Genomic DNA, 23,319 nt, shown 5'->3' on the forward strand with positions numbered 1-23,319 from the left:
GGAGCAGGGACAAGCTTTAATATGGACTTGATTGGACAAATCATTGATCCCATTGGTCACCATTATCAGCATAATCAATTTGTTTTTATTCATCATTATTAGTATCATCATCCTACTCTTGATAACAAGAAAAAGCCTACATAAACCTCTTAAGCTACTCATTCCAACATTCATTAACGATCAGCTGCTAATTCTTTAAGATATTTTATTAACTTGTTCAGTATTAACAAATCATAATTTTACTTTGTAATACCTTTAGCACGTAAAGCAAATAATAGACATTAATTAGCAAAAATAAATACACCAAACAGAGTCAAAGTTGATGGCTAAATTTCATTCATTTTATAAGCAACCCTGCATCTGCCAAGAAAGTGACTAAAGAAAGATGAAATCAGAAAAAGGCTTCATTATTTCTCTGCTATTTCCTGAACACTTTCATTGCCTCCCCCTCCTACCTTTTAATTTCTTCGTTTTTCCATAACTTTTGCCAAAAAAACATTGATTTCTGGTTCTGATCTCAGCCTTTCTTCAATTCACTACCTTTTTTTATCTCTGGTCTGGCCAACATTATTCAGGAAGTATCAGCCTGCTGTAACAAGCTCTTTTCTTCTTCTTTTGATTCTCATAAACTGTGAGTACCCTACTTAGTTGATTCCTTGTCAGGAAATTTCTTTATATATAACAAGAATGTAGTGAAGTAATGAGCAATTGTCATTGAATATGAACTCTAACGTTAAAAATATTGCTTTCTTTCTTCATATGAATCTCTTTTGGCAGAATGATAGTGCGTTGATGATAGCAAGGAAGTTTGCTGGTTATATCACATTCTGGGCATTTGTTCTCTGGATCTTCTAGTATTCTAGTCTTCATCTTTCAATAACTACAGGTACTTTTTAAACCTCCTATTGGTTTTGATTCCCATAAATTGCAAGAATGGTTGCTTACCTTCTTTGTGGAGTTTTGTTTCAACTCCTTTGCTTTGCATTCTGGTGTAGATTGTAGAATCATACTCTCTTTCCTTATGTTATTGCACTTTTCACACATAGTACATGATTGTCAATGTCTTTTCAGGGTTGAGGATTTCATATCAAATGGGTTACTAAGCTCAAATATTTATATTTTGATTTTCCTCACTAAAATTATTAAATTCAATTTCTGTCTACTACTTTATAATATCTTCAATCAATTTCCTTTTTTAATTCCTCTACTTCATAAACTTGATATGCTTCTGCATCCAATGTTCAACGAATCGATACCACAATTTGGTGCAGGGACAAGCTAATATGGACTTGATTGGACCAATCATTGAGGTTATTAAGTTCATTGGTCAACCAGCTAGAAACTATCTAAAATACCACAGAAAATTCAGTGAATACGTGGATAGTTTCAAACAAGCTCAAGCAGATTTGCATGACCGCAAGGCAGATATTCATCAACATTTGCAAGACAAGCATCGTTTTGGGAAAAAGCCAAAGCAGGAAGTTGAAAGTTGGTTCAAGAAAGTAGAGGAGAAGCTTGGTCATGCTCAACGTGTTGAAGATAAAGTCAGTAAAGGGAAATATCTCTTTCGATCTTGCTTGGGGAAGCTTGTTGATGAAACGACTCAAGCATTGAAGGAAGTATCTGCTGAAGGTCGTTTCTCCGGGAGCCTTTTGGTTAATGACCCCTCTACCATAGCCGTTAAACTACCAACACCAGAATTAGCAGGTGAAGCTAATGCAACAGAGGAAATTTATAAGTATTTGATGGGAGATGAAGTTAGAATGATTGGAGTGTGTGGGATGGGAGGAATCGGGAAAACAACCATAATGAAGCATGTTCATAATAGGTTGTTGAAAGAAACAATGTTTGGCAAATTGATTTGGGTAACTGTATCCCAAGACTTTGATGTTCGAAGGCTACAAAACAAAATTGCAAGTCAATTGAAGAAAAACTTGTCAGATGATGAGGATACTACTATACGTGCAGCATTGTTATCTGAAATGTTGGAGAAACAAGGGAGCTATGTGCTAATATTGGATGATGTATGGAGCAGCTTCTCTCTCGAGGATGTTGGAATCCTTGAGCCAACTACAGATAATGGATGCAAGTTAGTATTGACAACACGCTCAGAAGAGGTTGTTCGATCGATGGCTTGTAAGAAAGTCCAAGTGTCCTGTCTTTCTATGGATGAGTCCATGAAATTATTCTTGAATAAATTAGTCGGACAAGACATGTTGCCTAATCAAACTATAGAATCGATTATGAAACTTGTTGTCCGCGAATGTGATGGTCTTCCTCTTGCAATTGTCACGGTAGCTGGTTGTATGAGGGGAATATCTGATCCTCTTGTGTGGCAAAATACTTTGAATGAACTGAGAGGTTATATAAGAAACATCAAGGATATGGAAGATAAGGTGTTTGCGTGTTTAAAATTCAGCTATGATCGTTTGGAACAAAGAGACCAGGATTGTTTTCTATCTTGTGCATTATATCCTGAAGATTACGAAATTGAAAAAGAACAGATAGTTGAATATTGGATGGAACAAGGACTTGTAGATGAAATGGAGACTAGACAAGCAATGCAGGGTAGCGGCCATTCTATTTTACGGAAGCTTGAAGAAAACTGTTTGCTAGAAAGGGTTACAAAGGGTACACACATAAAGATGCATGATGTTGTGAGAGATATGGCTTTACATATCACAAGAAAAAGATTTTATGTAAAAGCCGGTAAACAATTGGAAGAGCTACCTGATACGAAAGAATGGGGTGAAGATATCGAGAAGGTTTCCTTGATGGTTAATACCATATCAAAAATTCCTCAAAATATACGATCTCTGAGATGTTGGAAGCTCACGACTTTGTTGCTCTCAAACAATTCCTTGATAGAAATTTCAGAATCTTTCTTTGAACATATGCCTAATCTTAAGATTCTTGATCTTTCTTCGAATTCTATTCAAAATTTGCCCAGTTCTATCTCCAAATTAGAGAATCTCACAGCATTGTTGCTTTGTCAATGCTATGAATTAAAGAATGTGCCATCTCTATCAAAGCTTCAAGCTCTGAAGAAATTGGATCTTAGAGAAACAAAGATCAAGAAAATCCCTCAAGGTTTGGAAATGTTAGCGAATCTTTGATATCTCAATCTCGAATTTAACATGGGGTTCATACAGATGCCCGATGGAGTATTGTTAAAACTGCATCGTCTTCAACACTTGACGATGCGTCCAACATTATTGAGAGTGGAAGAGGTGAAGACATTGGACAAGCTGGAAGTTTTCGAAGGTTGCTTCCCTGACGTGCATGACTTGAGCCTGTTTGCTGCTCAAAGAAAAAGGCCTAATAAGTATCGCATTTGGGTGAGTAATGGATTCATTGGTCACTGGAGGAATTTCAGTGTCAAACCTGTTTTACATATAATTCGCAGAGACTATGGTAAAATGGTTACATTTAAGGGTTTTATTATGAATACTGAAGATCCAATCATACTTCCATCTGATATCCAGCAACTACAACTACGTAAGTGTAAAGGTGGGAGATCAAGTTTAAACGGTATTTTTGGTTTAAAAGATGTAACTGATTTGAGAGAATGTACAATTATTGATAGTTGCAATGGGTTGGAGTCCATTTTTTCCTCATGGTGTGCATCACTCCAAACAATTGAGGTTCTTCATATGAGGTCGTTGAGGAATTTGGAAGCCATAGTTGGAGAGTCAGTACCATCAACGCCTGGCACCTTCTCCTCTCTTAAAGTAATTCATTTAGTTTGGTGTGGAAAATTGAAGAATTTGTCAGCAAAGTGGGTTTTCCACAACTTGGAAGAGATCGAAGTTCGGAGTTGTATAGGAATGGAGGAAATAATAGCATCAGAGATAGAAGGGATGAGTACCGATAACGTCGTCATGTATACTCTTCCCAAATTAAGGATATTGAAATTGGTTCATCTGCCAGAATTGAAGAGCATTTGTAAAACAAATGAAGTAATGGTTTGTGATTCTCTCCAACAAATTGAGATATGGAATTGTCCAAAGCTAAAGAGGATACCTCTATATCTTCCCCTGCTTGAGCTTGGCAATAGCCAACCATCTCCTCCTCGTCTCAAAGAAATCTGTATGGATCCAGAGGAATGCTGGGAGTCAATGGAGTGGGACCATCCAATGCTAGGAATGTCCTTCTACCTTTGCTCAAGTTCCGGAATGGCAGCAATACACAATGGGTGAAAGCTGTTTGATGAACTAATGTTACTACTCACTCTTACATGGTTTCACTCTTACGCTAGACACATACAATGGGAAAGAAGGTTACAGTCAGGCCCAAATGCTGAAGTAAAATCGCAATTCAATCATCTTGATTTCTGATGTTCTATGCTTTGTAATTTTAGATTCAATTCATCCCCATTTTCTTCACCAATTAGTGTGTGTTTGTTGAACTCTTCCAAATTGTGACTGTTAAGCTCCATTTCACAGTCTCAAAAAACAGAGAGTTGGTTTTCTACCATCGAAACAAGGGACTAAGCTTTGTTGTATGATTTGATTTGAAATAAGGTTGTGAACTACTTTATTCAGTGTTTAATACGTGTCTACCAACATTTATAAGGTTTTTATTACGTTTGTTTTCCTTTTGTATTGACTCACCTATGGACAGTTGCTCAGATGATTAGGAATGTTTCTGGAGTAGAGAAAAAAATGGTAGACCAAATGCAAGATCTGAGCACTTTGGAACAAATCATTGGTTGGGGTTGTGACCAAATGGAGGAATTAATAGCATCAGAAGAGGAAGAAGGAATGGTTAGCAGTACCATCAAATTTACTCTTCCCAACTCAAGGGAAGTGGGATTGTGGTACGAATGGAGTATTGGTTTGTGATTCTTTGCTGTTTCTATACTTTCTCTATGTTTAGAGTCAAGCTGCCTAGTGTCAACAAATATACTACTGTTGCCGGTCAGTTAAAATCATTAGTAATTTCATACTATTATACAATGACAAGGGCCAGCATTATATGCAATTATCATCAATGTTGAAGAAAAGTATAATCTTTTAGAAGAATTTTGAAGAAAAAATAGATGAGTTGATGCACTAGTAATAATGGTAGCCACATCTTAGCTCTAAACAACAAATCCTTTTACCCCTAATTTAACTATCAAAAGAGAATAAGCTATTATGTATAAGCATTACTGGAGAATACCTTTGTCATTACCCAAATATTGGCATGGAAGCTTGCAACTATTCATCCCTTTTTCTTTCACCTTTAAACATATCTCCCTTTGTCTTCCAATAATTGAAAATTCTCCAGCTTATGGAAAATAAAATTTCTTGCTATGTAGCCTACAGATACCGAATGAGTTCAACGGCAAACTTTCCCTTCCTTGTAGTGTTTATTTCTCCTATCTGGACAAAGAAAACCTAAATGTGAGAAGGCTAAACTAAAATGTAGAGGACCTTTTACCAGACAGCAGGATTTGATCGAATCAATAGTTCACCTTTAGTCTTCCTTTCCTGCTAACTGAGACAATATCTCCAGTCTTGAGAATTGTTCCATTTTTTGTAACACTTGTCCAATTTACACGCACATCCCCATTACTAAAACAAACAGAGAACATGAGAGTGGTCATCCTTAGGTTTTCACCAAAATTTCAATGGAAAATAAAAACCTTTTACAAGTCAAATCTTTACTTTGATTCTCCAACCAAATTGAATCTGTTTTGATTTGAATCGAAAAACTATATTATACAATTTTGGAGTAGTAGGTTGCTGTCTTTTCAAAGTTGAAATTTCAAATGATTACAATTAAACTCTGATCATTTCAAAATGCCATAATGCAATTCAAATTGCCATTCCTAACCCAATTGAAAATTTTACAAAGGAAAAGGATGACATTTTACAGGCAGCACCGGATGGTAGATATAGTCTCTTCAAAATAGTCTAGTTAAGCAAAACAAAAAGACAAGATTTAAACCTGTGGTTGTGTCAAATCTGCAAATTATCCTCTAGAGTTGGGCTAAGATATTTAACCTCAAAGATGATTATGAGGTTCCACTATTCGGGAAAGCTGATGAAAATGGTTTAGTCAGATGATAACTAAAGAGGATGGTACTATACCAACACGCCAGAGGCTCCATTTAAGTGCTAGGTGTGACCAGATACAGTGGGTCCAATTATTCCACAAAGACAGATCCATTGAAGAAAAAGAAGAATGCAAAAAGGAATGTTAGCACCATGCAGCATAATTGAAAGTACAGGAGGCTGTTTGAACATATAGCAAAGAATTAAATAAAACAACATAGTAAAATGAATATCAGTAGATAGTTTCTCTTTAAGCAGCAAAAAAAGTGTACCTGATCAAATTAACTAGTTTAGACCTTGAAATCTTAAACCCTGCACTAGCTAGAGCATCAACCCGTAGTGATGCTTCTACGGTTTTGAATGACTGTGTCCTGCAAAGGTAACATGAACTCATTGCTGAATACAAATGATAAGTGCCACAAATTGGAGACAAAAATGACGACAACTATGGGTGGTTTGTACCTTGGTGGCTCATATTCAAGAGCAAGGAGAGGTATCTGCATACATGATACTGATATATTGCCGACCTGCAAAAGATATATACATCATGAAAAGAGCCGGTAGAGTAATATATCAGAGTATTAAGGAAAATCTTAATGACAGCACGTGAACCATGTTTACAAAAATAACATCCTGCTCCACTTAGCAAGATTTTCTCATACTATTAGAACTAATGACTATATTCAATTGTTAATAAAATAACAGCCTTATTTACCACAAAAGTATCATACTATGGTGACAGAAGATATATTGGCTTTCAACGTGATACTATCAGTGTTCCAGAATAAAAATTTCAATACAAGATAGATTATATAATACAATGCCAGCAATAATGTTCATTACAGACTATCCTACAGAGTGAAAAGATTTAAAATAATCAGAGTCATTGAGAAAGGTCGTGTCAACAGACATTCAATGAATCTGAGGGAAAATATTCACCTTGTCCAAGGTTGACATAAGAAAGTCAACAAGTTCTGGAACAATCAGAATATGAGCTCCCTTTTCTCCCTAGATAACAATTAAGATAGATTAGCCTGGTTCAAAAGAAAATGGTATGCTAAATTACATTTTGACAAGTAAAAGTTATTGAATCATCTAAATATCAAAAAAACAAGAGAGAGACAGAGAATTTGACAGGATGCAACATTAAATGCAGAGAAAGCTTCTCTGTTAATATGGTAGTTAAGCAGCCAGCAGGTACTTTGAATCAAGCTATAAAGGATCTTAATGCAAGAAATTACACTGGTGCTCTTCATAGCCAGTCTCCATATGAATATTTAAAATAGAAGATACCTGCAAGATAATATCCCCAAGCTTCTCTCTAGCAATACCTGTACCAAGAATTGCACCGAGGAAGTCACCATGAGAACAAGGTTGAAAGCCGAAGTTTCCTGTGATGCTGAGAAAGAAAAAACTAAATATGCAGAAATTTTGATTCAGGGTTTTAAATACTGTCCAGCATTTATCAGTTTTTGATGAGGAAGAATCTGACTCACTTTAATGCTGCAACTACATCAGGATCACTGGTCAATACTTCTGAATGTCCAATAGAAATGCGACAACGCTCAGCCTAAAGGATCAAGAAGATTCAACAAGTTTTATAACCAAAGAAATCAATCAAGGCAAAGTAAACTGAATCTCATGTAGTCAACCTGAGGGTATCCTCCCTGAGCAACCGCTTTGACATCAGCCAGTTTTCCCAAAACTAGCATTGACTCCTTTATTACTGGTGGGGTGAGAAAATCTGTATGGAGGACCTCTCTTCTTGTTGCTGCCCGTCTAGCCTAAAAGAGCATTGATGAAATCCAAATAGATGAGAGGGTAAACAGACAGAAACTATTAACATTTTCTGCTAAAAATAGATAGACATTATATTTCAATTGCTACAAAGCTGTTTAACTTCTGACCTCCCCAAAGAAAATTGTTTAGAGAGTCAGATGGTTCTGAGTAGGAACTAAAGGCAAGGACCAAAAAAAAAGAGTAGGTACTAAAGGCAGATATGTCAAAAAGGTAATGAAAATACCATTTCAAGAATATGTTTCACTTCTTCGATAGCACTTTTATCTCCCACTCCTTTAAGTAAAACATCATTATCCCCCTTTATAACTTGGGCAACGTGACATAACCCTGAATATGCATTTTTCAAAATTTTAAATAGGATGTAATCAGACACAAAATCAAATTTCTCTCATATATGCTAAGCATCCCACTTATTGACGCATGCACATAGTGTAGAGATAACAGAAAACAATAGTAAAGCCAGGTCCTGCATGAGTTAATCCTACGGCTGACTACCAATGATAGAAGAACAGGTTCAACAGCCATGGTCAACATCGGATATTGCACATATTTAATATACAATAACTTCCAGATAAGTAGATAAATTATAAGAAAACAATTACTATGAGCTGCCTTGTGTACAAAGTAGTTCTTGGCATAATAACAAAAAGCTAAAGTAGGCTAGTCGCCAATGCACTCTTAACCTAGTAGGCGTGCAGAAATCCCCACGTTTGATGGTACAAGAGGCAATACATTTTGGGATCTGGCTGAGGCACACAGCCAGGCATTCTTCCTTTGAAACCACGGCTAGTGTTGCAGCACTAATTGGTATATTTTAAAGAAAGGAAACATTTATTTTCTTAGAAGAGTAATACAACTGACTTACATATTCATATGAGCCACAACATTGTTATTTTTCCTAGCTTCAGTTCCTTCCCCCTTTCTTTTATAGATGTGTGCTCATCATATTCTTCTAATTTAGCTTAATTGGTGTCTCTAATTACACCAAGATTACTACAAAAAAAAACCAGAAAAAATGTAAATCCCTCTACTTTAGCTCAATGGGTATCTCTATTTATAAAAAAGTTTACAACAAAATCAATCAAAATGAAGTAACACATAAACGAAAATCAACGACAAAACAAAAGCCAAATAGATATATGAATCCATTTCAAAACCTGAACTTCTCAGTGGAGTTTGAACCGGAAAGGAGCAACGATTTCCACAGAAAGAAAGGTTTCTGTTGATGTGAAGAGGTTGAGAGAAAGCCAACGCTTGAAATGCTCTTCGGAGAAGCCATGGAGCAGTGACGCTGGCGGCAGCCATGGTCGTTTTGTTCGTTTTCCGTTTAACAAAAAACAATAGTCTAAAATAATGTATTATTTAACTTTCGGCCCAAAAAACTCGTTAAAATTATTTTAATTTTTCATATATATGCATATATATATATATATAATTAACTAAAACAATAGTCTAAATAACGTATTTGATAGAACTTACATTAAATATGAAAAAAAAATTATTTTTAAAATTAATTTTATTTAAGCATTTTTAATTATTAAACTTCTTTTAAATGATTTTAATTAAAATATTAAAAATTATCATAATATTACATATCTGTAAAAAAATAGATAAGTCTTGAAAATATAAATATGAATATTTTATCATTTATAGTCATGATTTTTAAATTGAAAATACATAATTTATAAATTTACTTAAATTTTATCTATATAACTTAAAGTCATAAAGAACAAAATTTAACTTTTAACCCGTCACAATATTGACAAGCAATTTTTAGCATTTTAAAAGTAATAGTTTATAAGCATTCCTAAGGCATTTATTGATATTTATCTTTTGTTAATAACAATAATAATAATAATAGAATTTAAGATTTTGAGTTTAGGATTTATCTTTTAATAATAATGATGATAATAATAATAATAGTACAACAGATAATACAGAACAAGGCCAAGCCCAACTATGAACCGATAGAAAAACCAAAATCCGCAAAAAAGTTTTGGCTTCACACTGAAAACCCAACCCGATCCTCATAAAACTAATAATACTACTTACCCAATTCTTTACCGAATGTGTCTCCATAAGATATATTGAAGTTGAAGTAAACTAAGTGCTTGTTTAGTTTGATTATTTTTCAGTTTATTTATTTTTTTAAAAGTAAAAATTAAGTTAAATATAATTTTTAAAAAATAACTTATTTAAAAAAAACAAATTTTTTTAAAAACTTAAAAAAAAACTCTGAAAAACTTTCTTTAAAAAAAAACACATCAATTTTTTAAAAAATACTCATCTTTCAATCAATCTCCCTCTCCTGTCATTTCTTCTGCAAATCATCATTCTTCAACGCAAATTGCTATATCCCTCTCCTCGATCTCTCTGTACAAAAACTACCAAGAAAAAAAATAAAAGACTCAATAACAAAATAATAAAATTTAAATTTTTTTATTCTTATAAAGATTAAGAGAAAAAAAATTCAAATTCAAAACTATATTCAGATATTATTTAAAGATTTTTTCTCTTTTTCAGGATTTTAATGTCAAATACATTGTTTTCTCTTTTCTCTTTGTTTTTAGGGAATTGAAACATCTTGATCTCATTGCTTATTAAATTAATAAAAATCTAATACTATTGCTACTATATAAGTTTGAATGTTGTTTCATTTCTTTGATTTTAACATCTAAAATTGTATGTAAACTCGAAATATTTCGCTATAGTTCATTAAATAATTAAAGATAACATGAATATCTTTCATGATAATTTTAACCGAAATTAAAACTTATATAATTTTTTTTGTTAAACAGTTTATCAAACAGTTTTAATTTAATTTTAAAAGTTATTATTTTTTATAAGAACTTTATAATAGTTTTTAAGTTAAAACAAATTAAGCCAAACAAATTTTAAGACCAAAAGATATCACTTTTTTTTACAAATGAAAAAACGAGTGAATTCGAGACATATATAATACGTAATTACCTTCTATCACGTTTATCGTAATAAAAAGAACATAAATCATCACAAAAATTAAAGTTTTGAACTTTGGTGGAAAAGTTGTATGAAAGAGAAAATAGATAGGGGACTTTGTTTTTTCTCTTGGTTTGTTGATGGGTTCTAAGTGTAAGCACATGATTTTGGAAAATGTAGGGTAATTAATTATTTTATGCAAAAAGTTAATCAGAGTACCATATTTTCCAACATGTAGGGTTTATTCATCTTATAATCCTTTTCAAAACTTTGTAATCTATTGAAGCACCATTGCTCTTTTACCATTGTTTCTACAATTAATGGTATGTTTGACATCCTAACAATTTTTTCTATTTAATTTTAATTATCTTGAATCAATGTGATTGAAAGAATTATTTTGAAATTTTCAAAATCAAAATTCGAGACTTGTCATAGATAAAGATTGCTATAAATGACGTCTTGAATTGAACTTGAAAAATTAAGTAATTGGTTAACATAAATGTGAGTCAATTTTTTATAACATTAATCAATTACTTAATTTTTAAAATTTATAACATATAAATTTATATTTAAATTCTACACGAATGTCAATAAATATACGAGAAGATTATTGAAAGATCTCCGATCTCAACCCATAAACTACGTATTAAGCGTGATGGTTATGTTAAACTTATGAAAAAGACCTGGACATGATCGGATTAGGGTCTTATGGCTAGTATAAGGTTAACTTGGCCTATCCAAGCTCCATTAGTTTCCCAGTTAAAAGACAAAATGAGAGCTGTCTCATATGAACCCCCTACTTGGCGCATTAAAGGTGCCATAGCCCCAGCCCTCAACGAACCAAATAGTAACCACATGTGGAGTCTAGTGGAAGACTAGTTATACCTTTGACCCTGAGTCTTGACTAGGGCCAAACCTTTCCAAAGCCGAAACCAAACCCCATCAAGAACCAGTCAACACTCAAAGTACCCTGTCAAATTCTTTGCTGACTGCTTTCATTATCAAACAACAGTACCAACTAATAGAAACAATGCACTTTATCAAAGGAAAGAGTCCACACGGCTCAATTATATCAAATACCCCAAATTCATTTTTTTTTTATTGGGATAACCCCTTTGATCATGCCGACGCAAACCCAAAGTCTATTGGGCTTTGGGGAGCTTTGGGGGACAGTGGTTGATAAGGTGTTGAAAGACAAGTGCTATTTGGTGTTGCAACAACTAAATGGTTTCTACACTAGGGCATTAGTCCAAACAGAAGAAGGCATTCTAACCAAGGCTATGGTCAAACACCCCCCCCAAAGTCCAAAAATAATCTTTTGTAAGCTCTTTGGAATCAAGTCCACTAGAATTTGGAGTGCGTTTTAATTTGCTGCTAGTGTTATCTCCATTCTCTACTTGTCCAACATGTAATCGACCCATTTATGAGTATATATAGTTTGTGAGTTTTACCTAAGCCAAAAGAGTAATGGAAAATGTTTAATTTGAAGAATTTTGATAAAATAGTAAATATAATTTTCTTTTGTTTGCGTAAAATTCAAGTTCTTTCACTTTACGTAAAATAAATAAATGAACATGATAAAAAATTATATTTTTAAAAAAAGGTTATTCAATATGGGAGATGTCTTTTTTGGACTAGTAGTATATAATAACAAGCAGGATTAGAATACTTCATTCAAGAACTAAGAGCCATATCCGTAGCCATACTAAACTACTCTAGGTATTGCAGCCTCTTTTTCCTTTTAACATTTTTCAGTTTTTCTCCAATGGGAAACAGAACAAAGCTTCTGCCCTCTCTTCATGTTCTGATCCTTTACTTTCTATCCTTTCTGACCTATCTCTCCATTGAAATGGATACCATATATCCAGGCCAATCACTCTCTGGTAATCAAACTATCACCTCAGAAAATGGATGGTTTGAGCTTGGTTTCTTTAAGCCAGGCAACTCCTCACACTTCTACGTAGGCATCTGGTACAAGAAACTTCCAGGTCAAACTGTGGTCTGGGTGGCTAACAGAGATATACCACTTCTTGATCCTTCCACTTCAAAACTTCAACTCTCTGAAAAGGGTAACCTTGTCCTCTGCAACCGATCTGAAATCCCACTTTGGTCAGCTGAGTCATCAGCGAACTCCATAAATTCCACTGTTGCAGTTCTTGAGGACAGTGGAAATCTTGTTTTGAGAAATAGTTCAAACGCCTCCGTCATCCAATGGCAAAGCTTCGATCACCCTACCGATACTTGGCTGCCTGGCGCCAAGCTTGGGATAAATAAGATGACCAAAAAAGGGAATACCTACATTTCATGGAGCAATTCAAATGATCCTGCCACTGGACCATTTTCCCTGGGGCTAGACCCCAATGGAACGAGCACGTATTTCATACTGCAGAATGGGAAAAGGCACTGGACTTGTGGGATGTGGCTAGAAAGAGTTTCTTCTTTTAGCACTGATACAGTTACTAGCGAATATTCCACTGTAAGCTATGAGTCAACTGAGAAAGAAAACTTCTACTCTTACTCGGTGACCAACTCCTCGATTCCTGTAAGATACGTGATGGATATATCCGGGCAGCTACAGCAACTCGTATGGCAAGATGATTCTATGAAGTGGCTATCGATTTGGGCAAAACCAAAGGATCAATGTGAAATCTATGCTTTTTGTGGAGCATATGGAGCCTGCAATCAGTTCAGTTCGAGGACGAGATGCAAATGCTTGGATGGATTTGAACCTAAAATACCTGGACAATGGAATTCAGGTAATTACTCGCATGGTTGTACTAGGAGAACTCCATTGCAGTGCAACAAAGGTGAGAAAGATGGCTTCCAAGTGATTTCTAACATAAGAATACCTGCGAATGATGTGCCCTTGACAAATGCTAAGAGCTTGGAAGAGTGTAAATCAGCCTGCTTAAGAGACTGCTCTTGTACTGCATGCACCTTTCATGGTAACTGCTCCATATGGCGAGAGGATCTGTTGAACATCCAATATCTCTCATTTGGTGACTATCTGGGAAGAGATCTATATCTGCGGCTTCCAATGACAGAGCTGCCAGCTTTAAAATGTAAGACGAGGGGAAGAATTGAGTGGTTCACTATTAACGCTGCTGCAGCAATTGTAATTTCGATTGCTATCTTGGGACTCCTTGTTTCAATGTGCAGAAGGAAAATTTTCTCTGATACTAAACCTATCCATGATGTTCTGATCCTCTTCAAGTTCAGTGATTTAAAGAGTGCAACAAAGAATTTTTCTGAAAAATTAGGTGAAGGAGGCTTTGGTTCTGTCTTCAAAGGAACACTTCCAAATTCAGTTGCCATAGCTGTAAAGAGTCTCAAATGCCTAGACCAAGAAGAGAAACAGTTCCGCACTGAATTGAGCACCATTGGGACAATCCACCATGTTAATCTTGTTCGCCTCCTGGGGTTCTCCGTGAAGGGAAAGAAGAGGTTTCTAGTATATGAGTGCATGCCAAATGGTTCCTTGGACAGTCATCTGTTTTATAAGGATTCAAAGATCCTAGACTGGAAAACAAGATATCATATTGCACTGGGAATAGCTCGAGGATTAGCCTATCTACATGATAAGTGCAGAGAATGCATCATACACTGTGATATCAAGCCTGAGAACATTCTGCTTGATGCTGACTATAATCCTATACTTTCTGACTTCGGCCTAGCAAAGCTGTTAGGCAGGGATTTCAGCCGTGTGTTGACTACAATGAAAGGAACCAGAGGGTACCTTGCACCTGAAATGATTTCAGGTGATCCAATCACTCCAAAATCTGATGTTTTCAGCTATGGGATGTTGCTTTTGGAGATTATATCAGGAAGGAGAAACTGGGAGATAAGACTTGACGGGCCAGATGCTTACTTCCCAGCTTGTGCTGCAAACAGCGTAAGCAATGGAGGAGATGTACTAAGTTTGTTGGATTCCAAGTTGCAGGGGAATGCAAATGCAAAAGAAGTCATCAGAACTTGTAGAGTTGCATGTTGGTGCATCCAAGATGAAGAGGAAAGAAGGCCATCCATGGGGAATGTTGTTCAGATCTTTGAGGGAGTGCAAGAGGTGAACATGCCACCGATTCCACGGTTTATCCAGACCATCACAAACTATACAAAAAATGCGGAATAGTCTTTGACAAGTGAGAAGAAATGTAGTACATAAAACTGCTTACTAGGTCCTGTGCACTAGTTTCACGAATAATATGTTGTAGCTTCATATATAGTCAAGTTTCAATTACCACATACCATCAGAGTAGCTTTAGGCTTTAGCTTTCCTTCGGGTTGCATCTTTCCCTGTATAATATAAAAATCCTCATATATAATCTTCGCATGAACACCCTGCAATCAATCTACTGAAACCTTCCAGGACAATAATACATAATCTGGAATGAAATCACTTCAAAAAGTCAACTTTACCACCTTTATCATTTAGGATCTAATTCAATTACGGAAATGCTACCAAAGCAACAGTCCTCTATAAAGGCTTCTCATGGCATCTTCTCAAATTGATAGAAGTCAAAATTTGAAAAATACAACCAACCAAACCATAAGTACATAGTTTTGGCCTCAATAAGCATTCGGACTGAACTACCAGCAACATTATGAGGTTTTAGTCCATCCCACACGGGATGCAAAGAACAAAATTAACTAAATTTTCCCACTATGGACCTAGCTACTTGCATGTTGATCAACCAAAAAAGTTGTCCATAATTCTCAGTTCCATTCAAGTAAACTTCTTCAGACAAGATAATAGTAACCCAACGCTAGAAGTATCAGCACCACCAATGCAGCAGGAGCAGCCCATATCCAGTAGTTGGTCGACTTCTTACGTTTCAGGATGGCTCTTGGGAGTGACTCAGGTCCTTTAACTCGATTTCTGTACCTAACAGTATTCTCCTTTTGTACTCTATCCTTCACTGGAACTGGAGCAGGTACAGGAGCATCAGCATTAACATCAACTTTCTCAGGTTCTGAAGCCTCTGCTACATCTTCAGTTTGTTCCTCAGGATTTGCAGCAGTTGCAGATGCTGCCGCCTTCTTCTTAGCTTTCTTTTCACGCTCCTGAAAAAATCAAAAGGATTTCAGTTTCAACCTGCAAACCAATTATCAAGAAGCAAAATAAGATAAAGAAAATAATTTCCTTCAGCTTCTTCTCAGCTTCCTTCTGAGCTCTTATAGCTGCTTTGGCTGCTGCTTTCTCAGCCAATTTCTTCTTCCTTTCCATGGCTTGCTTTGCTTTTGCTATTTCCTCTTCTCTCTTCATTTCTTTCAGTTTTGCTGCATCAACTTCCTCGTCTGCAGAAGTGTCCTTTTGCAACTTGCCTGATCCAGAGATCTCTTTCTCTGCTACAATACCATTCTCTGCAGAAGATTTAGACTCCATTACTTTGGTCTCAGCATCTTTCTGGACCTTTTTAGTGAGTTTAGTATCTGGCTGGGGAGAGGATTTGATTTCTTCCTTTGGTTGTTTTACAACAGCTTTCGAAATGGTTTCAGTTTCAGAAGGCAACGGTGCCTCTGGTACAACGAGTGGTTTCTCATCAGGATTCCTTATCCGACCATCCCTACTCATTTGCCTACTGTCCAGGGATGGCAGAATTCTTTTCTCGTAATCATCCCTGAAGGCTTTCTTGCCACTCCAGAGAGCCATAAACTTCTCAACCTAAAAGCAAGATAAAAGATAAGAAAGCAGCCAAATGCTAAAGCACATGAGATACCCTGAATGAAACACTAATCAGCAGTCTCCACAAACCTCTGCAATCGAAAGCTCCTCAAGCGCCTTTATATCTTTCTTTGCAGCTAGCTCTTTGGCTTTGTTTAAGAGTGAACGGCTCTGGTAAAAGTGAGCATTCTGAAAAATTGAGAAAGAAAAAAGGTAGTAATTAAAAGGAGTGCTTAGTATTAGCACGCTCAACGAAGTTTGGACGTTGACCAATATAATACATGTCATTTAGCTTCGTGATAGACCTAAACAGACGATACAATGAAAAAACCACAAAAAGTTAATCTAACCAAGGCTTTTGCTCAAACAATTTATCAATGCACCATGAAAAATGATGCCACAGAAGCTTTTAAAAGGATCTGTATTGTTATACACAAGCCACATGATAAGGTTATTTTGTTAATATACTTCCTCAGCCATTCTTTCCCGGAAGCTCTCCCTTGTTCTTGTGCTCTGAACCAACAATAAGGGGTCATTCCCCGTTACAGGCCCATAAAAGTGAAGTTCTATAGTATTACAGAAGAAATCCTAACTTTGGCTTCTTCACATAGTGAACACAATATGAACAAAAAAATAAGCTCATATTCTTGTGAGCCTAAGAGTTTCATCATTCTATTAAAACAATGGCCTATTGCACTGATCAATGATGTGCCAGTGAATCCATGATGCTAGAATAACAATTTTGATCACCGTACAAGCAGCCAAATATTCAAACTCAAGCATCAAAATTGCAAACTATAACTTCATTAAAACCAACTCAATCACACACAAACACCCACATTGCTTTTCCTTATATAACTTGTATACCGCAAAATATTTACACCTGTGACACCAGCAAGCTGCTCTCAAACAGAAATGACAACAGATGTTCATATATACCATAAGACATTTACATGTGTGTATCTGTGTGCATGTTCTGGTAAATGACAACAAAGAATCAATAAGATTCCAAGAACAAGCCATCTGACCCAGCAGAGGGTAAACAGTAGCAGGTTTTATTGATCTCCCATCACACAATGCAGAGAACTGTCTAAAAATATTTCATTATTAATACCAGAATATACAATTTGCACAAAAAATACATGGTATCACCACAATCAAGACAACAACAGGCTCAGTAAAAAATGAAGAAGAAATGCTAAATTTTGTCAAGACATTCATAAGCAGGGCCAAGAAGAATTACTACATCTCAATGCAAGAGACATAGTCCTTCCCGGGCCAATAGACAAATCCTGATACATGCACATCCCATACAGAGAAAAAAGAATAGGGCTAAAAATGTTGCAAGCAAACTGAGTAAAGAGTAGACCATCATATCACCAGAAAAATTAGGCCTAAGAATCACATTGAAAAATATTTTATAGAACGAAGAAGATCATTCTAAGGCCACACCATCAGCTCAGAATTTTCAATGCACGCAAGATATCTGAATTGACAGTATCACTTCATGTATTAATGCATGTTTGAAGGGCCATGTATACATATGAAACAGAGATCTTAAGATTTGAAGCAAAGAAAACACATACCCCCTCATCACGTTGTTTCCTCAATTCCTGAATGGTTTCATAAGCTTTGTCCCTCTTCTGGATCACAGCTGTCAGCTCCTCCTGCAAAGAGTCAATTTTAATGTCTATTGCCTTCACCTTTTCTTTAATTTGATTCTTCTTGGACCAGAGTGCTTGCTGCTCCTTCCTAACTCCATCCAAATCAACACCCATAAGCTACAAAAAAACAATAAAGCAAGTTTATTAGTGTAATTGAGATAATAGCCTATATTAATACGGGGAAGGGGAAAAGCAACACTCTGATAGATAAAAAGTGCAAAATTGAATTTTCTTACTTTAACCTGATCTTGAATGGCTTCTTTCTGACCCAATGAATCCTGAATCTTTGCTCTCATTGCAGCATTAGCAATAACTTTTTCCCTGGTTCCCTCTAGTTGTTTGATTTCTCTAAGGAGTTGCTTCTCCTCACTCAATGGGATGCTTTCATGCTGAATGCGATATTGCAAGCTATGGATCTGCAATTAATCAATTTCCAAGAAGTGACTATAATGGAAAGCAAAGGAAAAGGATTAACTGCATCAGAAAACAATTGACAAATCAGTCAAAGTTCACAGTAATATCATACGACATCATTGAGCTCTTCCTCAGATGAACATATACCACCACGACCACCAGCATTGTTATTATTTCGAAGCTTGCCCAAAGCCTGCTGCAGAGGTTCCATTTCCTTCTTTTTCTCATCAAAAATCGCCTTAAATTGCTCAAAATCGATATTCAGGGCTTTCACTTGAGAAAGCAACTCTGCTCGATCTGACTGCATTAAGATAAAGAGAGATAATACTTTAAAAAAAGCTAAAATTGGGGCAAGCTGGCAGCATAATTATTTTTAAACTTCAATTTGGCTCAACATTTTGAGGCAAATACAACAATAAGCAATCGATATACCAAAACAGTATCCTACACCACAAACTAAACTACATTAGCATATGTGTAATTGTTATTACATGCTAAAGGACTAAAATTTCCAACATTCACATAAATGCATCAGGTTCAACGCCTCTACATTCATCATATTACTATAAGCACATCCAATTGCATTCAAAACAAGATTGAAAGACTCGTCATGACCTTAATGTAACCAAATCTACAGGAGCCAATGAAAAGTAAAACACAATAGGGCAAATAAAGATCTTGAAGTATGCAAACAAATGGTTAATAAAAAGGGTACCATAACCAGAAACCTAGCATATTTGACACATAATGGATGATGTGACGCCTTTATTGAGCTAGTTTCAGACAAACGATAATGCTATACATGGAGTCAAAATTAATAGCTTTTCACTCACCCTCTTCACTTTTAAGTCCTCAGTAAGCTGAAACCTGGCTTTATTCCACTTTTGAATCTCTTTATCAGCCTGATCAATTTTGGGTTTTATCTTCGGATCGTCATAAGGGCGATACCTGACAAAATAAAAGGAGTGGATCTGCTTAGGTGCAGGCCACTCGTCAACTGCATCCTTTGGAAAGTTGGCATCAGACGCATTAATCTCTTCTCCCTTATCTGGTTCCTCACCATGGGAACCCAATTTAATTGGCTCGTCATGAACTGGATCCTTGTCCAGTTTCCCATTTTCCTTATCATGCAGAAATGATTTCTCTACTTCAGCTACTTTGTCAACAGATACTTGTGCCATGTCTGATCCCACAACCTCAATACCCATTAATCACAAAAGTGAACAACCTAATGAAATCCGAAGACCCTGATAACAACAAAAAAGATTCCACATTATATAATCAAAATTTAAAAACCAGTTCAGGTATAAAAACAATAAGAATCAAAGATCAATCCAAAGAAATTTGCTTTACCAGCTTTTTGTCCACAGGATCAAAAGAGTCAACAAGCTGGTAAAATCAAATTACTCGATTGACACAAACAAATAAGACATTACATAAACAAATTCCAAAAATAAAATAAAAAAACTGTTTTATCCATAAAAATTAAAATAGACCAATCCAAAGCAATTTCTTTTTGCTAGTTTTCTTATTAATCAGATCAAAAGAATTAACAAGTAGAATAATTTCAAACAAATGAACCAAACTTTTCGGTATATTCTACCTGAGATCTTTACAATCAAGATCAATTAAATAAATTGAACAACAAAAATATATGATTGATCAACTACAATAACAAAAAAATAATAATAAGACAAAATCCACATCAAAAATTATACAAAATGGAGCACACCTAATCAAAAAAAGCATGTTATAGCACAAGATCAAGCCGTCGTCGACCGAGAAAACTAACACGCAAAATCTCAAACTTTCAAAGCATGAAATGAAAAAGTCAACAGATCACAATGGAAAAACAAAAACCCAGAGAGCAAAACATAAGAAATGAGAGAAAGATTAAATGATTACCCTTTTAGACAGATTAAGAGAGGAGAGGACCCTTTTAGACAAAAAAAAAAGGGTCTAAAGAAAATTTTAAGAGTTTTGGCAAAGGGAAGAGAGATGGGTCAGATCTCAGTCTCTTTCCCTTCTGTTTCTCTTCTGCTTCTTTTCAATAGAGAGAGAGAAAGGGCAAGGCAGGAAGAGGAGAGAGATTTTAGCTCTATATTAATGCCTGTCTTGAAGAGAGAGAAATAGAAGGAAAGAGGATAAAAAAGGAGATTTTTCATGTGGGCATAGAGAGAGGATTTTTCTTTGGTTTGCTCTTTGTGGAGTTTAGAACAGAAAAAGTCTTGGTTTCTGTTATTGCCAAGGTAATTCTCTTGTTTTTAGTCCTAAAAAAAATTAAAATTAATAAATATTGTCTATGAAATCATCTAAATCTAAATTCAAACATTAATATTTTAAATTTTAATTCAAGGGTTTTTCAAATCTAGATTATTGCAAAATATTTGGAATAGGAATTAATATTGTAATATATTTTTGAGGGATTTTAATATATTTTTTAAATGGAATTAGGATTTTAAACTACAATCCCATTTTATGAAATAAACTTTAATATTTTTAATAGTGAAAATAATCCTTAAGTTAAATTTAAGTTGTTGGTTATAGTTTGATTTTCTTATTTTTTGATATGAGATATTTTTATATACATGGAGAATAGACAATTCAAACCTTACTAAGTATGCATTATGAAAATTTTAAAATAATTTAATAATTAATCATAAATTATTCATATCCATAAAAATGATGAGATATTAAATCAAATAAATTGCATAAAAACCAATCAATCACATAAACAACATATAAACTATAAATAATAATAATAATTAAATAAGCATAATATATCATAAATTTTACATCAATAAGAAATAAGTGAGTCTTAAGTATATAAATATAAATTTTCATCACCTATTAAGTATATCTTTTGAGTTAAAACATGAATTCATAATTTATAAATTTATTTAAAATCTCTATTTTAAGATGATAGTATTTTTTTTATGAATAAAAAGTCAGTGCAATGAGAACGTTATACCGTTAATGAAATAAATTCTAAGATAAAAATGATATTAAGATAAAAATGATATAGTCAAGGCTGAAATTTATAAAAATAATAAATAAAACAAAAGAAGGAAGAAAAAGGGAAAGAAAAAACCAAAAAAAGGAGAAAAGTAAGCAAAAAAAAAATTACAAGGTACAATTTGGATTCGTAAAGTGATGGCTCTGCCTTTGTCCCCTTATCCTTTAGTAGCCTTGATTTTATTAGAATTTGCCTTGGCAATATCCATATTTATTCCTGAACACGTGGTAATTCCACGAATCCAAAATCTCACGACATGGAGCGTCGATGATTGCGAGAGCGGACGCGTCGGCAAAGTAAAAGTACAAAAATACCCCCATTTTGTATGCAAAATCACATTTGCAGAACGTTAAGCCAATTTTGGAAATAAATCCTTTAAAAAATCCAAAGTATGGGATCAGGAAGGGGGGGTGCCCTTATGACCATTTCTATTAAGTACGTTGCCCCAAATTGTAGGGCTCTTTCAATGGTCAAATTTTGCTAAAGCTTGTTCTCTCTTTCTTGTTTGAGTAGCATTCTCTATTTCTTTATATAATCTTTAGTGAACCATAACTTTCATTCCCAAAAAATTCAATTATTAAACAACGAGATTTTCATAAATTTATTTATGTACGAATGATGATTTAAATTTTAAATGTAAATTGTCTTAAACAAAAGATAAACAGGTGTTTATTGATTAAATAGGGTTACATGGCATGAAAAAGAGGTAAAGTTTTGATGGGGGAGCCAAATTGTGTTTGATAATTTAATGTCCTTGGTAACTTTGAAACTACATAATTTATGAGCTTTAATTGAATTCGGCTTTGCTTTAGTATGTGTACAATCAATGTAACGGTTCGACCACATAGTCGGTTTCTCCATAACTTTTTACAAAAATTAAGTCGAAGGTTCTGATCCCATTTTTTCTTTAATTAAACTTCTTCTAGGTACCACAACTATCAAAGATTAAAAATTGTAACTAATGGCAACTTATTCAAACATCTTCTTCCTATACTTAAATAAAAGAATCAATATTTTTTTTTACAAAAAATATACAAAATAATGTATAGTTTAAATCACTATTCTTTTAATAGGTAAATTTAAATTCAAAATTTGATACTCTTCTTTTCTCTCAACTTTAATACATCGAATTAATTCAAGTGATAAAGGTTTTGATGAAAATTCTGCAATAATATTTTGTTTTGGACAAGGATCGATGGAAGACGATTTCAATTTTAAGTTATAATTTAATTTTTTTAAAAATGATTAATTTTTTTTAATTGAATTATTAATTTGATCTATAATTTTATATGATTATCGTTTTTAACTATCCTTGATATAAATTTTGGTCCGTGACTGCTGTTGATAATATTAATTCAAGTTACTTTTGCTAGTCTATAAATTTCCTTACAAAATATGCTCTTATTTGGACGTTATGAGGGCCACATGGGCAATAAAGAAGGCTGATAGGGCTGAAGCCATTGCCCTCAGGCCTTTTGCTTTTGGGTACGACAGAGGGCTGAAGCAATTGGCCACAAGGAAAGAGCATTCCAAATATATTAATTGCATTAGTGGTAAGATGGATTTAATTCTTTTAGCTATGCTCTTGCCTTTATTTTTAGTTTATTGTGTTTTTAAGAAAGTAAATATAAATTAAAACTCGAATTAGCATATCTAGTGTAACCAATGCCAAGGATATTGAATTTCATCGTAATAGATTCTCAATCAAATATCATATCAAAATATGTAAATCAATCAATTTAAATTACAATCTCAAAGCTTCTT

At 34.5% G+C, this 23,319-nt stretch overlaps 3 protein-coding genes and 1 pseudogene across 10 annotated transcripts in view; 2 read left to right on the top strand and 2 right to left on the bottom strand.

Moving 5' to 3' along the window:
• LOC149527012 (putative disease resistance protein At4g27220) overlaps positions 1 to 4,210 on the top strand; it is a 17,639-nt gene extending 13,429 nt beyond the window's left edge. Inside the window, 2 exon segments of the mRNA XM_089783923.1 lie at positions 8 to 4,134; positions 4,137 to 4,210. Of these exon segments, the coding sequence (XP_089640049.1) occupies positions 1,284 to 4,134; positions 4,137 to 4,210 (2,925 nt within the window). The 5' untranslated portion in view covers positions 8 to 1,283.
• Positions 1 to 9,182, bottom strand: part of LOC110420003 (RNA-binding S4 domain-containing protein) — a 10,659-nt gene extending 1,477 nt beyond the window's left edge. For 3 of the 8 annotated variants that reach the window (XR_002445509.2, XR_002445506.2, XR_002445504.2), the window contains exons 1-10: positions 8,999 to 9,182; positions 8,065 to 8,168; positions 7,694 to 7,825; positions 7,538 to 7,611; positions 7,335 to 7,455; positions 6,981 to 7,049; positions 6,504 to 6,568; positions 6,314 to 6,412; positions 5,459 to 5,558; positions 5,164 to 5,366 (exon numbers count right to left, since the gene is read on the bottom strand). Coding sequence is in view for 2 of the 8 variants with exons in the window: in XM_021433145.2 (XP_021288820.1) it covers positions 5,304 to 5,366; positions 5,459 to 5,558; positions 6,314 to 6,412; positions 6,504 to 6,568; positions 6,981 to 7,049; positions 7,335 to 7,455; positions 7,538 to 7,611; positions 7,694 to 7,825; positions 8,065 to 8,168; positions 8,999 to 9,146 (975 nt within the window). In the remaining 6 variants the exon portion in view is untranslated. Of the gene's footprint in view, positions 1 to 3,164; positions 3,301 to 3,786; positions 3,924 to 4,023; positions 4,203 to 4,233; positions 4,255 to 4,865; positions 5,367 to 5,458; positions 5,559 to 6,313; positions 6,413 to 6,503; positions 6,569 to 6,980; positions 7,050 to 7,334; positions 7,456 to 7,537; positions 7,612 to 7,693; positions 7,826 to 8,064; positions 8,169 to 8,998 lie in introns of those variants that run through there. The other 5 variants (XR_002445505.2, XR_002445508.2, XR_002445507.2 and 2 more) reach the window with 5 other exon arrangements.
• Positions 9,183 to 12,420: 3,238 nt separating this feature from the next.
• Positions 12,421 to 15,143, top strand: LOC110420001 (G-type lectin S-receptor-like serine/threonine-protein kinase At2g19130 pseudogene; annotated as a pseudogene).
• Positions 15,144 to 15,272: 129 nt separating this feature from the next.
• On the bottom strand, positions 15,273 to 20,708 carry LOC110420002 (proton pump-interactor 1). The gene is made up of 8 exons (XM_089784171.1): positions 20,445 to 20,708; positions 19,373 to 19,786; positions 18,652 to 18,840; positions 18,362 to 18,541; positions 18,048 to 18,242; positions 16,552 to 16,650; positions 15,942 to 16,461; positions 15,273 to 15,862 (listed from the first exon to the last, which is right to left on the bottom strand). Exons 2-8 carry the CDS (start codon positions 19,745 to 19,747, stop codon positions 15,537 to 15,539), a joined length of 1,884 nt encoding a protein of 627 aa, XP_089640297.1. The 5' UTR covers positions 19,748 to 19,786; positions 20,445 to 20,708; the 3' UTR covers positions 15,273 to 15,536.
• Positions 20,709 to 23,319: the final 2,611 nt, after the last annotated feature.

This window comes from Theobroma umbraticum, unplaced genomic scaffold (assembly GCF_002168275.2).
Source record: "Theobroma umbraticum cultivar Fairchild unplaced genomic scaffold, ASM216827v3 scaffold_67.0, whole genome shotgun sequence".
Lineage (NCBI taxonomy): Eukaryota > Viridiplantae > Streptophyta > Magnoliopsida > Malvales > Malvaceae > Theobroma > Theobroma umbraticum.

Bases quoted from the DNA above. Each gene is read 5' to 3' on its own strand.
- LOC110420002 (XM_089784171.1), bottom strand. From the start codon at position 19,747: ATGGGTATTGAGGTTGTGGGATCAGACATGGCACAAGTATCTGTTGAC. The intron at 18,841-19,372 runs GTGAGTGAAAAG...ATCTTAATGCAG, and splicing joins AGGACTTAAAAGTGAAGAGG to TCAGATCGAGCAGAGTTGCT. The intron at 15,863-15,941 runs AGGAAATTATTT...TTTGATTTTTTC, and splicing joins GGAAGCTGAGAAGAAGCTGA to AGGAGCGTGAAAAGAAAGCT.